The sequence below is a fragment of the Pleurodeles waltl genome, chromosome 5 (assembly GCF_031143425.1).
Source record: "Pleurodeles waltl isolate 20211129_DDA chromosome 5, aPleWal1.hap1.20221129, whole genome shotgun sequence".
NCBI classification, from domain to species: domain Eukaryota; kingdom Metazoa; phylum Chordata; class Amphibia; order Caudata; family Salamandridae; genus Pleurodeles; species Pleurodeles waltl.
Window position 1 is genome coordinate 514152248 of NC_090444.1, and position 15061 is coordinate 514167308.

The 15061-nt window shown below is 43.5% G+C and overlaps 1 protein-coding gene across 6 annotated transcripts in view; it reads left to right on the forward strand.

Annotated features, from left to right (window-relative positions):
- Positions 1–15061, forward strand: part of REPS1 (RALBP1 associated Eps domain containing 1) — a 748137-nt gene that overhangs the window by 420099 nt on the left and 312977 nt on the right. For all 6 annotated transcript variants that reach the window (XM_069234311.1, XM_069234314.1, XM_069234310.1 and 3 more), the window contains one exon: positions 3940–4027. In XM_069234311.1, the coding sequence (XP_069090412.1) occupies positions 3940–4027 (88 nt within the window). The remainder of the gene's footprint in view (positions 1–3939; positions 4028–15061) is intronic.

The following is a 15061-nucleotide window of genomic DNA, read 5'->3' on the forward strand; positions in this document are numbered from 1 at the left end:
GGTTTGCCTCTTGGGCTCTGGAACTACAACTCTCACGGTTAACCTCTTTAACATAGGGAGCTTTTGCTCCAGACTTATGGAGATTCTTCCAGAGGTCCTTTTAGGGGCCTTGAAATGTTCACAAACTTGATCCAAGCTTCCAGAAGCTCTGAGTTGCTTCTTGGAAGTTGGGACTACAGTTCCCAGAATGCACCTGGTCAGAATCCTCAAGTGGACGCTGGTCAGCTGGGCTCTTGCAGGACTTGATGCAGGGGACTCTGATCGTCTCCTTTGTACCTGTAGCTTACAGGGAGTCCACTGCTGGAGTTGCAGAAGCAAGGCAAATTCCTTCTCTTGGTGAAGCCCAAATTGCGCAGCTGGTGCAGTCCTTTTGAATGCAGCTCTTCAGGTGCATATCAGGGGTTCAGCAAGGTACGTTCTCCAGTATCTTCTTCCAGCAGAGATCTGAATTCTTGGGCAGCTCTGCCATATTTGTCCTTGCTCCTGAGTTGGTATTGGGGGGGGGGGGGTGCAGCCACTGACCAGTGGTGTGCAGGGTGCCACTTGCTGGGGTGACCCCTTCCTGTGAAGTGTGCGAAAATCAATCCCAGAAATGTAACATTCTTTGAAAATCCACCATGGAGAAAATCTCTCCTTGACAGTTGCATCTGGCTGAGCCCATTCACTGGTTTGGTCAGGTTTCCCTAATGCACCCCTTCCAGCCCTTCTCCTAATCTAATTATCGAGGCTTCCATCTGGCTTGGGGAACAGGAAATGGGAGAGGTCCAGTTTCTATCACAGGTAACTTTTTCTCCTTTGAAAACCAGTTTGGCCCCTCTCCTCATCCTGCTCTGCCATCTGCTGAAGCAGTTTTCATCCCATGCTTCCTTTCTTTCAGGCCACATTACACCTCATTAAGACAGCTTGGCTCAGGCTGCCAGAGAGCGACGAATCAGGAAACTCTTTCCCTGTACTAGTTATGATACATCAAACCTTGGCAGGTTGTTGGGTTTATTCTAACTTTTAATTTGATACAAACGTGGCAGATCTAGCTCTTTTCTAGTGGAAATGTGACTATTATTTTTAAATAAAGTCTCCCGATGTTAGCCTATATAGCTAATGCACTGCAATAGGGAAAAACAACTTTGGCTGTTTTTTCCTCACCAGGGCTTATAATATGTCTTTTGTAAAGTCCCTGCTTGTATCTACACTGCGCCTAACCCTTGGGGCCTTTAGAGCAGACCTTAGGAGTGACGTATATGTAAAAATAAGGTAGTTTAGTACATTGGAAGTACATTTAATTCCAAAGTTGAATTTGGGGCCAACATTAACTTAAAAGTAGGCAGCAAGTTAGGCCTGCGTTTAAAATAACAATGGGCACCCAACTATAGTTAGTCTGGCCACCTCAAAAGCACATGACACAGCACCTTAGATACAATTTGTGCATACTGTGACACATTACATTGTATACAAGTGCAGCCTGTGAAGTGACATCAGACAGTCTTGTTTCAGTAGAATGTGGGTGTCAAAGCAAAACATTACTTGCCTGTAACAATCTGTTTGCATCTTGAACCATAGATTTACATGTTGTGCACACTTCTGCCTCTAGTGTTGTGCTAGACATGCTACAAGTTGCTTCTCTTTGAAGAAGCATTTTAAGTTGTGCACCAACTTGTGATACTCCCCATTAAAAACCACAATGCACCAGGACAAACATTCCACCTCAGATTGTGTTTCTCCCTTGTTAAACTTACAACACAGTCCACACAAATACACTCACACCATGCCACATAACTCCAATGAGCATAATTTCATTCAACGACACACACTTCCACACACAAAGTTGAATTCTACACATTGCCTTTCCACACCATATAATTCAACAAACCACATAATTCAACTCAACAAAACAATTACATAATACACCACATACATCTAATCCACACCACAGAATTCTACACCATTCCCCAAAATTCAGCAGCACACCACATAATTAAACTACACTACATACCACTTTGCGATACAAAATACCATTCCAGATAATTACACTCCATGAAACACACACACTCCACATAATTTCAGTACACTCAATAACACATAATTACTATCCACATAATTCCACTGCAGACCATGCTACATAATTCCACTACACAAATCCACTCCACACAACTCAGGCACACACAATTCTACAACTAGCAATTCCAATCCAACCCATATAAATCCACTCCCAACCAAAACACATGGATGAAAGGCATTGTCATTTACAATGCCGCTAACTCTAACTCTCACAAATGCGAGACCTATTGCATTGCAAATACTTGTCGTGATTTGGTATAAATCGATTCAGTATTTTTTGATTGAATAAGGAAAAAATAAATTTGTATATTTAGAGAGACAGAACCTCCGACATCTGATTGACTGCCAACACTTCAACCAGTAAGCAATCATTTTGGGACTCTGAATCAGTACCCCTCCCCCCCAAAAAAAATTGTTTTTGGGGGTTGGGGTGCGGCAGGTAGGAATACCCTGACCCTCTGTCCTGGTGGATCTGCAGATACCTGTGAAAACCTTAAAAAAGAAAAAGAGCAGTCTCCACACTTCTTTAAACTTTGGCCCACACGTGGGCCAAGACCCAGGGCCAATATTTAATGATTATGTTGAGGAGGGGGGCACATGCGGCCCCCTCACCATGGTAGATTTTAGCCCCTGGGACTGCCATCTCCCTGAGGCAGGCCACAGTTAATTAAGATGGACGGGGGCCACGCGGTCCCCTCCTAAGGCCGATAAGGCAACAGGGACTGCCAACTCCTCGGGGCAAGGCCAATCTGCATGATGTGAAGCGGGGCCGCTCGGACTGCCCTCCTGGGGCCACCACCTCACCTGGGCCAAGGACATGCATGGCATTGGTTGGATGCCTACAGGGGGTTAGCAGAAGGCAAGCCACTGCCATGACACACGTCCAAAGGCCATTTGAAGCGGGATGGTATTAAGGTAAGGTAATTGCATATTACAGAATGTTTAAGAAAAAACTAGAAATTAACCAAAGGTTACAGGGGTGTTCTAGTTAGGAAATAGAATTAAAAAACCTTGAAAATTACCTAAAAAGAAATCAAAGGTTAGAAGGGATTAATAGTTAGGTTCAGATTTTACACCCGCAAAACCATAGAAATTCAAATGTTCTAGTTACACTTCACTCAACTTAAACTCGACATGCACTCCCTATTACCACACATTACATCAGTCATGACCTCTTCAATGACATCATTGATAATATAACTGCAACATGTGCAGTACAATTATTGTTGAGAAAACTGCATGGCGAGGTTGTGAGTTATAGTTACTGTAGGGCACGAGTTATACTTACTTGAGATAAGTAAAACTATAACTGTTGAACTTCTGTTTTTTTTTTTGGGGCATGTAAAATCTGAACTGAACTACAATGTCTCTGTAACCTTTTGGCTTTTTGGTGAATATATCTATGGGTGGATCGATTTCACTAATTGGTGTGTTGCATCCATCAGTGATGGTGATAGTATCCATCAGTAATGTTACCAAAAGCAAACCTAAAGATTCATCACACATCCTTTAAATGAAAACAATATTACATGGTTGGAAAATTGCTAATGGTAGAGCTTCTCTGAAAGCGAGATGATTAAATATATTAAGGTCTGCTATCCAAGACTCATGAAAGCATCCCTATATTTATTTTTTCCTCTTCAATAGAACTGCAGCCATTTGTTTGGGAGGCAGCTCAATTTGTAGCTCCTATGTTTTCTAATATAACATAGTTCATCTCATTCTTTGTTTGTACAATGTTGTCATAAAAATGAACAAACAAAAGTGATTTCCCTTCTTTAGTCTTATCTATATATTTAAAAGATAAAAAATATTTTGGTGAAAGCTTGTGCGTAGTCAAATCCTTGATTATAACAAAACTTCAATTGTTACTCTTCCTGACAGGATACTGCCATCGTCCATCCAGTTCCAATACGTATGACACCAAGCAAAATTCACATGCAAGAAATGGAACTTAAAAGAACCGGAAGCGGTAAGGGTGTTGTTGAGTTGTATTTGTGGCTGTGTATGGGCCTGTCTCATTAATTACCGTTTTGAGCATCAGATGGATGGATTGCAGGGATCAGTTCTGCAACCTTATTCTTTACACTAGTGGATAACATCAGAGGAGCTACATTATAAGATCTTTAATTTCCTAACAACGCCCAGATTCTTGACTCATTGCAAGACAGCCTTCAGTTCTACTACATCGAGCTTAGCAGACTAGTCTCTTTTTAATGGTACATGTTCATCCTTATCCACTGGATTCTACCTTAGCTTTACATTTACATTGCCACACACAATGATATTGTATTGTTCCTCAAGAAAGGAAAATATATGTTTTCACTTTCACTTAAATCATTGTTATGTACCATAGTATTCATGCTTCTTTTTTTAAATCTTTGTTTTTGAAAAATAAAGAAATGGTAAATTGTATATGAACAGTAAACCCCAAAGATTTACATTGTAACAAAATAGTATAGCATTCACTTCTAAGTACAGTAACATTTTAGTTAACCTTCAGTCGCCCATCTTCTTACGTGCTCCATATGAAGCAGAATCATAGTCCTAATTCCCACCAGGATTGTCCATCAATGCCCGTTTCACCACCTAAGCCATCTCCTTTGAAAAACCCTCACAGGAAAAGTCACAATGAAAAATCCTTCAAGGTGCCCCATTGGAAGCAGATGGCAACAAAGTGTGCCCCAGATATCACTGTGGTGGGTGGCTTCCTTGTCACTTGTCGCCTTTTCTAATTGATTTTATTGCATTACATTCTGTTGCAAATGAGTTCTCTATTCAGTCCAGATGGAGTTTTCGCTTTTGATCACCCTGTTTTTGAAAGTTTACTATGGGTGAGTCTCACTGCCTGAGTCTCACTCATGGTAATTTCATGTTAATTGGACTTGAACTATGTTTACCATCAGGGTCTGCCTTTTCAGATAAGGCCTCTGCAACTCAGCTATGGTGAGGTTCACTGGGATGGTTAGAAGTGTGCACTGCGCGTTTGAGGCTACTATTTTGCGCAGTCCAGTATTTGTAGAAGTAGCCTGATGCAGAAGTGACTTTGTAAAGCTAGGTGCTAACCTGAGGTAAGCCATTTAATATTAGTGGGCATTCCTAGACTGGTCAATAGGGTGTTCTGGAAAAACTGTTGTGGTTTCAGTGCATTATACATGAAGGTGTAACCCGCTTTAAAGTGAAGTTTGGAAGCAATGTGTCAAACTTGGGTAGACATGCACAGAGCTTGCTTTTGCAGCTTACAAAACATCTGTGAATCATCTTATGAGCATCTAGAATTGTCATATTTATTGGGCTCAGATCATATTCCATTTTCAAGTCTTTGTCCAACCTGGTGGGCCAATTTAATTACTCTGCTCCAAAGCAGAAAAAGCCTGTCCCACAGAAAAAGAGCAGTTATTAGCACTTGGCTCACTTCCTCAGAAGGAAGTAGTTGGAAGAAAATCTGCTTCTGATAATTAGCAGTCACACTGCACCTAGGCTGGGTCAGCCCAGACCGTCTGAACAAAGGAGGAAGCCCAGACATCTGGAGCCAGCACTGGAGGGGCTCCACTTTGAACTTTTGGTGGGAAGGGTTTTGCCAGTAATGTCAGTTAGGGGTGGAGCTAAGTCACTCGGAGCTCTTCACAGAGAAAACATGACAGTACATAATGAATTGTGCCACACTGCGGTGCAGAAGGGGTGGGACATGCTTGGAGGGATGATATGACATCCTGTAATTGGCCAGAGGTACCTGGTATCTAGAACTTTCAATCCAAACTGATAAAACCCTGTACAAGGGAGACAGTGGACAATCCATCAGTCTGTTAGGCTACAACAGCGGAGTAATGGACAGCTGGAAAAGTAAGCCACCGGATGCCCTGCAAGTACGGACTAAGGACTTTGTCTCCTTCTGATTCCAGGAGCAGATAGGTCTTTTCAGGGCCAGTGCCGTTGTCCCCCTTATAGCACCTGAGTCCCAGTTGAGGGGAAGATCTGGACTCCACTACCACCACAAGTGCTCCGGAGGGTCTGGGGCTTGGGAGTGTGGGCAGGAGGTTGCTCTGTTGGCTAGTAGTGGAGGGTCTGGACAAGGTGTTCTCACCAACAAGCACCAGGAGAGAAGAAGACTGACACAGGGAGCCATTAAAACCAGCTGCCAACACAGTGCGACGTTACGAAGCCAGGAGGCCTGTTGAAAATGCTCCTGGTGGCTAGATTGCATCACCAGGAGTAAAATGAGGCCCAGTTTTCAGAATCGGCCCAATGGGGCTAGGGTTATGCTCATTTGAAGATTTGGCAATTTTCATATACCTCAGAAGAGAAACGAAGTTTGTGGGGCTCTGCTCCAATTTCTCTTAATCCACATGGGGTGGACCAGTGCATGAGGGGTCGAAACATCTTTTTTACTATATTCCCTGGTGGAGGAGACATGCATGGGGCCCTCTCCCTGTGGTACTGATTGCATATTGGGGAGGGAGGGGGCCCTATTTCTCTCAGGGCTGACGCAGTGACTGCATGGCTGGACCCTGATGCACTGAAAGGTTGGGGCCAAGCGAACCGGAGAGAGCACCAGAAAAATTAGATCATTGCCAACGACAGGCCCTTATTCCACAGGAACAAACATTTCTACATGGTGCCTTTCTGCTTCCCCTCATGCTAGGTGGGGAGCAATCTTGCCTCACAGCAGAGTTTCTGCCTCCACGGGGGCAAGGAAGGATTTGCACCCACTGTGGAGATCATAGAAGCATGACACAGGCTCGCGCGTTCTGCACTGGAGTGCCGTGTGTGTGGGGAGCTGGTAGGGACTGTAGGGGCCCAACGACCTTCACTAGTGTGTGGGTGCCCCAGTGTCCCAGAAAACAAATTAAGACTTGTAGCTGAATTGAAAGGAAAAGCAGGAGAAGCCCTCTCAAGTATTCACCGCTTTGGTCCTGGCACCTCATAATGTCCCATGAAGGGTTTCAATAACAAATGTGTCTCCTTTGTGGTGCCCCAGTGAGGGGCAGTGGCACCACTAACATTCACCCAGTGGGTTGTAGGGGACTAGAGGATGTGCAGGATTTTCCTTACTCATGATTTTATTGATGAACATTGTCATGATTTAATAATAATGAATGCATTTGAATATGGTTAATCATGCCACTGGCTTTAAGAATGAATCTGAGCATGTGCTTACTGGTTTAATCTTGTGTTGACCCCTTGATAAATTGATAAAGCTAATAAGCTTGCTTTATATGTTAATGTGATGAACGCTTGATAAAGCCAATAGACATGTCAACCTGTCTTATATTTGTATGTGATTACCCTTTGACAAAGCCAGTAGGCCTACCTTATTCAGCCGGACACCTCCTTATATTGCGATGTTGCATCTGCTATAGGTGGAGCAGTATTGTGTTTAAGGGATCATAACCAACCAGGGGTCAAATCTATTACACATGTGTCTCCAAAGATATTTTCATCTACCTGCTGAATATATGTGTAATTTAATGCATGGTACTTAGAAGTGTGAGTGTTTAATAAATGTACTTTTCATTCTTCAAAGAAAGAGCACTGACTTGAAAATAATCTGTGTATTGTTGTTGTGGGCCAGCGAGTGGCGATAACTAGCCCACATTACCTCCCCTGACTAGGCCTTGGACTGCTCTTCTGCTCTGAGAGAGTCAAGTGCTGCAATGGGGTACTTTGTTCCTAGCAAAGAGTCAATCGTGACCTGTTACTTAAGCATGAGGACTCGTATCTTGCACGACTAATAACCCTGTGTATGAGACATGCATGCCTGCAGATACACATGCTGTGCATACTCTTGCATTTAGTGTTGGGCCTGGATGTGTGCAGGTTTTTTTTCTTTTAAGAAGTCTTCTTGAGTCACAAGGAACTGTGACTCTACCGCTTGCTTGCAACGTGCATAATCATTGGCTCCGTTGTTAGATTGTTTTTTTTCCACAGTCAGGTTTGGACATGTGCTCTGGATTGACGCAGTACCTAGCCATGCTGAAGGGGATGCTCAAGCCTGCTCCTAATATTTTCAATGAGCTGATTGAGATATGGGTTATCGCCCCGGGTCAATTTAAAAATAAATAAATAAATTAAAAATATGTATATACAAAGTCTCCCCTTCGGATCCAATCTATGTAAGGGTCCAGCTCCCTCCCGATTCCTTAGTGGTGCATCACTTGCAGTGAGACAGGGCACAGGAGATACTCTTCCACTGGACAAGAAGAACAAAAGTAGACGCTGCTAGTGAGCATGATGCAGCACAGTCCGCAGACCATTGGCGTATTTCCAATTCCATTGGCCTGCTCTCCACATATGACAGCATTCTGGGATGAAATGGAAGTGCTCCTCTATCACCTCCTCGAGGACCACTGTAAAAGAGGATGTGAGTTGTCTCAGAAGGCAAGCTGATTTCTAACACTACCATTAGGTCTACCTTAGATGCTGCAGACACTACCACTTGAGGTCTAATCGCCTGTGTCCTTCTGGATCGACATATGGAGGGCACTGTGTCTCAGGCTTCAAGCCATTCATTTAGCAGCATCTCCTCAACCTACCCTTTGACGGAGGACATCTTTTTGGCCAGAAGGGTGACAAAATGCTGGAAACAATCAAGAAGGAACACAGACGATAAAAGCCATGGGTGCCCTGAGACACCTCTCTGTGTGGATCCTTTCGCTGCTCAATGTCTTGTTGAGACTCCAAGGCCACCTTTCCTGAAGTCTCCCCGTCTTTCCGGCATGACCCTGCCCAGCAAACCTCCACAAGCAGTTACTTTAGGGGTGCCTGCCATGGGAACAGTACCAAAGTTAGAGGCAAAGAAAGCTTCCTCAAACAAGCTTTACTAACCAAACAATGACTTGACGCTCCTTTCCCCAACCCAATAACACCTGTCAGGGGACAACTTCAGATGTTCTTTCTCCGCATGGCAATCCATTATCTCAGACCAGTGGGTATTAGACATCATTTAACAAAGTTACTTTCTGGAGCTCATATTCACTACAACCATCGTACCACCCTGCAAATACATCCTCTTCCCAGAACACAAACACCCACTTAGGAAAGCGATCCAAGTGCTTCTTCCCAAAAGAGCTATAGACCCTGTACCAAAAAACCTACAGGGATCAGGGGTGTACTCCCTCTACTTCCTAGTTTCCAAGAAGGTCGGGTCCCTCCGGCCCATTCTATACCTCAGGCCCCTGAACAAGTGCATACTATGAGAGCACTTCCACATGGACACTCTTCAGAATGTCATTCCACTACTACAGCAAGGTGACTTCGTGGATGCACTCAACCTAAAATAAGCCAGCTTCCACATCCTGATCTATCTGCTGCATTGCTGCTACCTTTGGTTTGTGGTAAGTGGTCAAGGGTCACCACTGCACATCGAGTATTGACAACATGCCTTGCAGTGGTAACAGTGAACCTGCGAAGACAGGGCACCCATGTATTCCCATTCCTGGATGATTAGCTGATAGAACGCAGCGCAACAGCAGTGTTATGTACAGACTCAGGCCACTAAACACCTACTTCACAAACTGGGATTTACCATCAACCCTGTTAAGTCCCAGCCCAAGCCCCTTCAAATTTAACTCTATCTAAGAATGATCCTCAAAGCAGATACCTGCAAAGGCAACCCAGTTCAGCAAGAGTCCAGTCCTTTTATGCGTTGCTCCCTCTTCTTCAGCTAAATCAACTGGTCACATTCTAGACAGCCATGCACCTTCTAGGCATGATGGCCTCCGGCATCTCCATAGTACCCCATGCAGGATTGCACATGCGCCCTCTACAGGAATGCTTATTGCATCAGTGGTCTCAGGAGGAGGATCCTTTGGAGGATCTCGCTTTCTGCAGTAGTGCAACACCTGCAACTTATTGCAGGGGCAGCCTTTTCTCTATACAATTCTATACAATTCTCTCACGGGGATGGGGTGCATCAATGAAACTGACTGACCAGGATTCCAGTCACAAGAGTCTCTTTATCAACTATCTGGAGTTTGTTAGCTGTCCATCTAGCCCTGAATGCCTTCCACCTCTCTCCCCACCCCCCTTTTTTTTATAGTTGGCACTGGCTCCCCGTGGACAAGAGGATCACCTTCAAACTCCTCACCCACGCCCACAAGGCACACCACAACACCGGACCAGCCTACCTGAACAACAGACTCAACTTTTACGCCCCCACCCGCCAACTCCGCTCCGCCACCTCGCCCTCGTCCCCCGCATCCAGTGCAATACCTCCGGTGGCAGATCCTTCTCCTACCTTGCCGCCAAGACCTGGAACACCCTCCCCACCTCCCTGCGACAGACCCAGGACCTTCTCACCTTCAGGAGACTTCTTAAGACCTGGCTCTTCGACCAGTAGCAGCACTGCCCCCTCCCCCCCCCCCTCCTCCCTTTTAGCACCTTGAAACCCTAACGGGTACGTAGTGCGCTTTACAAATGTTGTGATTGATTGATAGATTCCAACACAAGAGGTGACTCTAGTGTGGGTAAAGCCATATCAGAAGCTTCTTCGGCTACTTTTATTCTTAGAAGAGCTTTTTACATTAGGAAAATTTTATTAATTATTTTCCCCCCTGTGGCATAGGTCAATGGGTGTGATGAGGAACAGGCCTTACCCCTCTACTCTAACCTTTATGACTTTTAATGATGATCCTATGATGCAGAAGAAATTCTCAAATAATGAATTCAAATAACATTATGAAATAGTATAGGAGGGAGACATGCATAATGAAAGGTAAAGCCCTAACTGAGCCTGTATGCACCCGCCAATGATTTATACCCGGGCCTCAAGAAAACTCAAGTTATTGTAAGAATTACACTCCCTGTTTGGAGGTGTTGCAAAAAGATCCGCGTGTGGAGTCACCCGTAGAATGACAATCTCTCAAAGGAGCTCTCTGTTCAGCTCCCGCTGGTAGCCAATCAAAGATAACATGCACACACTGTTTTCCTAACAGGTGAGATACATTGAGGAAGATGTCACTCCTTTCTCTGAGGGTTAAAACCGAAAAGCCATTTTCATGTTTCATTGCAACCTACTCAGCCATTCCTCTTGTTCTTAGTCAATAAAGGATCTAAATATGTTGGGAATGCAAAGAGGAAAACGTGTGCATAGCTCCAAAACATTGATGAGAAGTCTGAGATTGTCCTGCTCCACAATCCAGTCACAACAAAATAATTAATAACGTGGGTGTTAAGAGGAATAGACCTGTCACAACTGCGACAAATTTCCACTCCCGTCTGAAGATTGAGATTACATGAGTTGAGAATGATCACAGCAAGTCCTGTCAAGGGAAATGGCATTTCATGGCGGTATCCCACACCTGATTCCACTGCAACCTTATGCTTCATTGAAGGGTTTTCAATCTTAGTCGCGCCGGAGGCACTGCAATTATCCATGACGTCATCAAGCCTAAGAAGACAAATAGAGCCTTCACAGTGCTAATGTTGGTGTTACATTTGCAATTGCTGAGACATGCTGTACATGGTTTTCGGGCAAGGCAAGGTCATTCCCTTCCAGTATTCCCATGAATGCCTGCTCAAATGCAGCCTCTATCAAGGGGCAAGAGAGGATTTCTGTCAGGTTAGAAGAATCCAGGTGTATCCAACAAGTCAAGTATCAGAAAGTAATGGGATGCAGCTGCAGAGAAGCAAGCTTTCATCACTCAGTCTTCAAGATGAAGAAATGCTATAGGCCACAGTCTTAAGAACCAAATAGCAACTACTTATTTTACATTGATGGAGAGTGTGGTGGCTGAAGCATGCCTGAAGGAAACTCTTGCAATTTTTAAGTGCTGCCTGCTTCTGTCCTTTTCAGCATCTTACAGTTATGTGCAATCACATGCCTCGCATATCTGAGGACAACCAGTCTTTAAGTTAGAGACTGAAGAATTGGTACTGATGTTAACATTTTGAATTTCTGATTTTCAGAGTATTTGTTCAGAAATTGTAGGGTCAGCTTTTTGAGGACCTCACAATTTCCTGGGCACTAGAATGTAAATTGAACATTATCTAGTGCCATGTATGTACGGCAAGGATATAACATTCAGTGGTGCAGAAGATGTGGTGCGTGCACTGGGGCATGCTGTTCCCCAGTTATGGCAGTCATATTGAACTAGAATTTTTGGGTGGGGGCTAAATGTTCACTGAATTGACATGTTCTCTACTGGTAACCTCCTCCCTCCACATCTCCACCACGCCCCAATGAGTAGATTTACCACACTGGTGGTTGATTGGATTCAGAGACGCTAAACAATACAAAGTAAGCATTGTTGGGGAAATGTAGCTGTCTTATAGGACAGGCTTCCTTTATTCCATTTATGGTACTCCATGGTCCATAAAAGTGGACCTTCCCTTTGGTTCATAAACTATTTTGAAACTATCAGCCTGGGTGTTCTATTGAACATGAAATAAATTATTCTACCAAAAAGATTGCATCAGTCATATTGCACTGCAGTGCAGCTTTCGGTCTTGAAGCGTGCAGTATATAAGCCATCAACACTGACAACATGTGGTCAATCAACGGTTTTGGCAAGAATCAGACCGTAGACAGTGCCTACATCCTTGAATCCTTGGACAGTGATGCTGTGCTTGGGCTTGTGTTCACCCAGTCTTCAATAGCACCAACAAGGTTGTAAGTTTCAAGCTCAGCTGGTGCTTTTCTACAAGTTATTATAGCCCTGTCATCAATGGTTCTTGTGCAATCTGCAGCTTCAACATTCCCATTGACTGGAAGATTTATGTCAGCTCCGAAATCTGGGGGAAAGGAACTGTGATAAGATTGCACTACAATGTGCAAGTAACTGCCTCTTCTTTTATGGAAATCAATTTAAGGAAAAGCTTGTAAAGGGACAGTTTTTTTCTGGTGTATAAATACCCTACCGCAGTAATTAGGAAATGACTATAAAATGCCTAGCTTCCTTCATTTATCATTGGTCTTATACCTTCTTATTTATCTAAAAATATAATCATTGCATATACCTTTATTATTATTCTGTGGATGTCATGAATATCATGTCTTTTTAGGGTCGAGCCTGCGTTGCATGCACTTGCGAGACGCTCTAGTAGTTAAAGGGCACATCACTGTCTTTCATTGGTTCGTGGGCTTGCCTTTTAAAATCTGCTTGCTTTCATTTGTGGATACGTCATGCCTTTTCCGGTGGTTAGCCCTCCTCGAGCGCAGCGACCAAGTACTCAAAATATGCGAGGCTCGTAGTTTTCCGTCCAGTTTGTGGACTACTTTTATCTTTTTTCGCAACGCGATCTCGCTTCCCAGAAGTCGAGCGCTTTGCATGACCTCGACCCTGTTACATAGTTAATTGCACTTTTGCCGGTTATGTAGATAATTGTCTTTTGCAGATAGGTTTCACTACGAGTGAACTGTAGAAGCGCGATCACGCTCTTTGCTAATAGCTCTAACTTGGAGAAATGAGACCTGTTGCATTGCAAATGCTTCTTTCTTCTGGGTATTCCCCTTTTTGAGTGATATGTTAGTCAATCATATGTGAATGTGTGCTTATGTGATGTGATTATGCACATTTAGTTTATTTCCTAGTGCAACTTAATAATTAGTTTTGCATGAATGTTTGCAGGATTTAATCTAAAAGCCGACTTTTCTCTTCATTATTTTTATTGATTTCTGAAGAGTTTCTAGGAGGTTGATAACTACATCTCGTTTATTTCAAAACTACAGTCTTGCAAAATAATCAAAATAAGTTAAATGGTGTTAAGCAAGCCTTTGCTTATTGTTTATTCTAAGAATTTCATCAGCAGTGAAATATTGTTAGATAAATTGCACACAAAGTGTGAGGAATAGAGCGAAACCTTCAAGCCAGATGATGATGAGACAAGCCATGCAGAATTGTATCGCCCTTTCTAATTGAAGGCTACCGGTGAAGGAGGCAGTCACCCTTTACTTGCTCTGCTTATCAAGCCCAGCTGCCCTTGTGCAACAGTTATGGCCGGCTTTGCTTTATTGTTCAAACAGATATGCAGGTGTAGACCACCTCATAAACACAAAATACGTTTTTATGGTTTTTGTGTGCTAGACCTGAGTTAGTGTTTAGAGATAGCTGCATCAGGGTAAAATTGCTATAAAAGAATAGAACAATGATGTTGGAGTTTTTACTTTTATTTACGCTTTTAGTCAAAGTTGCTACCTCCATATTATTTGTCCTTTTTGTAGTTACAGTTCATATTGCATGCACGAGAATATGGTTCTGATTTTAAAATAAATCTTTAAAATATATTTCTCATTTTGTAGTGTTGTTGGGTGTGTTATTCCTTAGAGAAAGAGGGTTTGGGGGTTCCACTAACTAGTCTTTAATGTTTCATGGGATTGATCATTACCTGATACATGGCTCACTCAAATATTGCTCAGTGAGTGAGAAGTGGTTGCATTCCAGCTGTTTTTCTTTATCGAGTTGGTTCATTGACCTAGTCCTTAATGCCAAGGGGTCCAGAAAATTAAACTGTATTAGAGCAATCTAGAAAACATATCAGGGAGAGAATTCTGAGAGAGGCACTATTCTCTCTACAAGTTGTTGGGACCAATCTGTGAGCAGGAGGACTTCAAGAAAGAGCCCTTGCCGGAGATTTATGGGCTTGTTGAGGCTAATGACATAGATACATCTCTTGAGCTGGAGTTCCTGGAACTTTCTGGTCTTGTTCCTCCTCTGGAGCTGTGTCAGAGCTGTGTATCATCAGAAAGGCAGTAGAGTTTCTTGAATTGCGTTTGAGACTTTCAGCATCCTTGCAGAAGTCCAACAGACGTCTGCCCACACTTCAGACCCTGTGTGCATTCAGTGAGGCTCTTGTAGAACCTATTTAGCCTACTTGGACCAAACCATCCTCGACCCTTGTGGTTGGCAGGCCCATTGCGAGAAGATAGAGGCCTGCTTCTGGTGATCCACCATTCCCATGTGAGTGAGCATTCGTCACTAGCATGCTTAGTGATCCAGGCCTCTTCTTTGGCTAATCTCACACCAGGAAACTTTCTCACTGCACCGGCTGATAGGAAATCCAGAAGGAT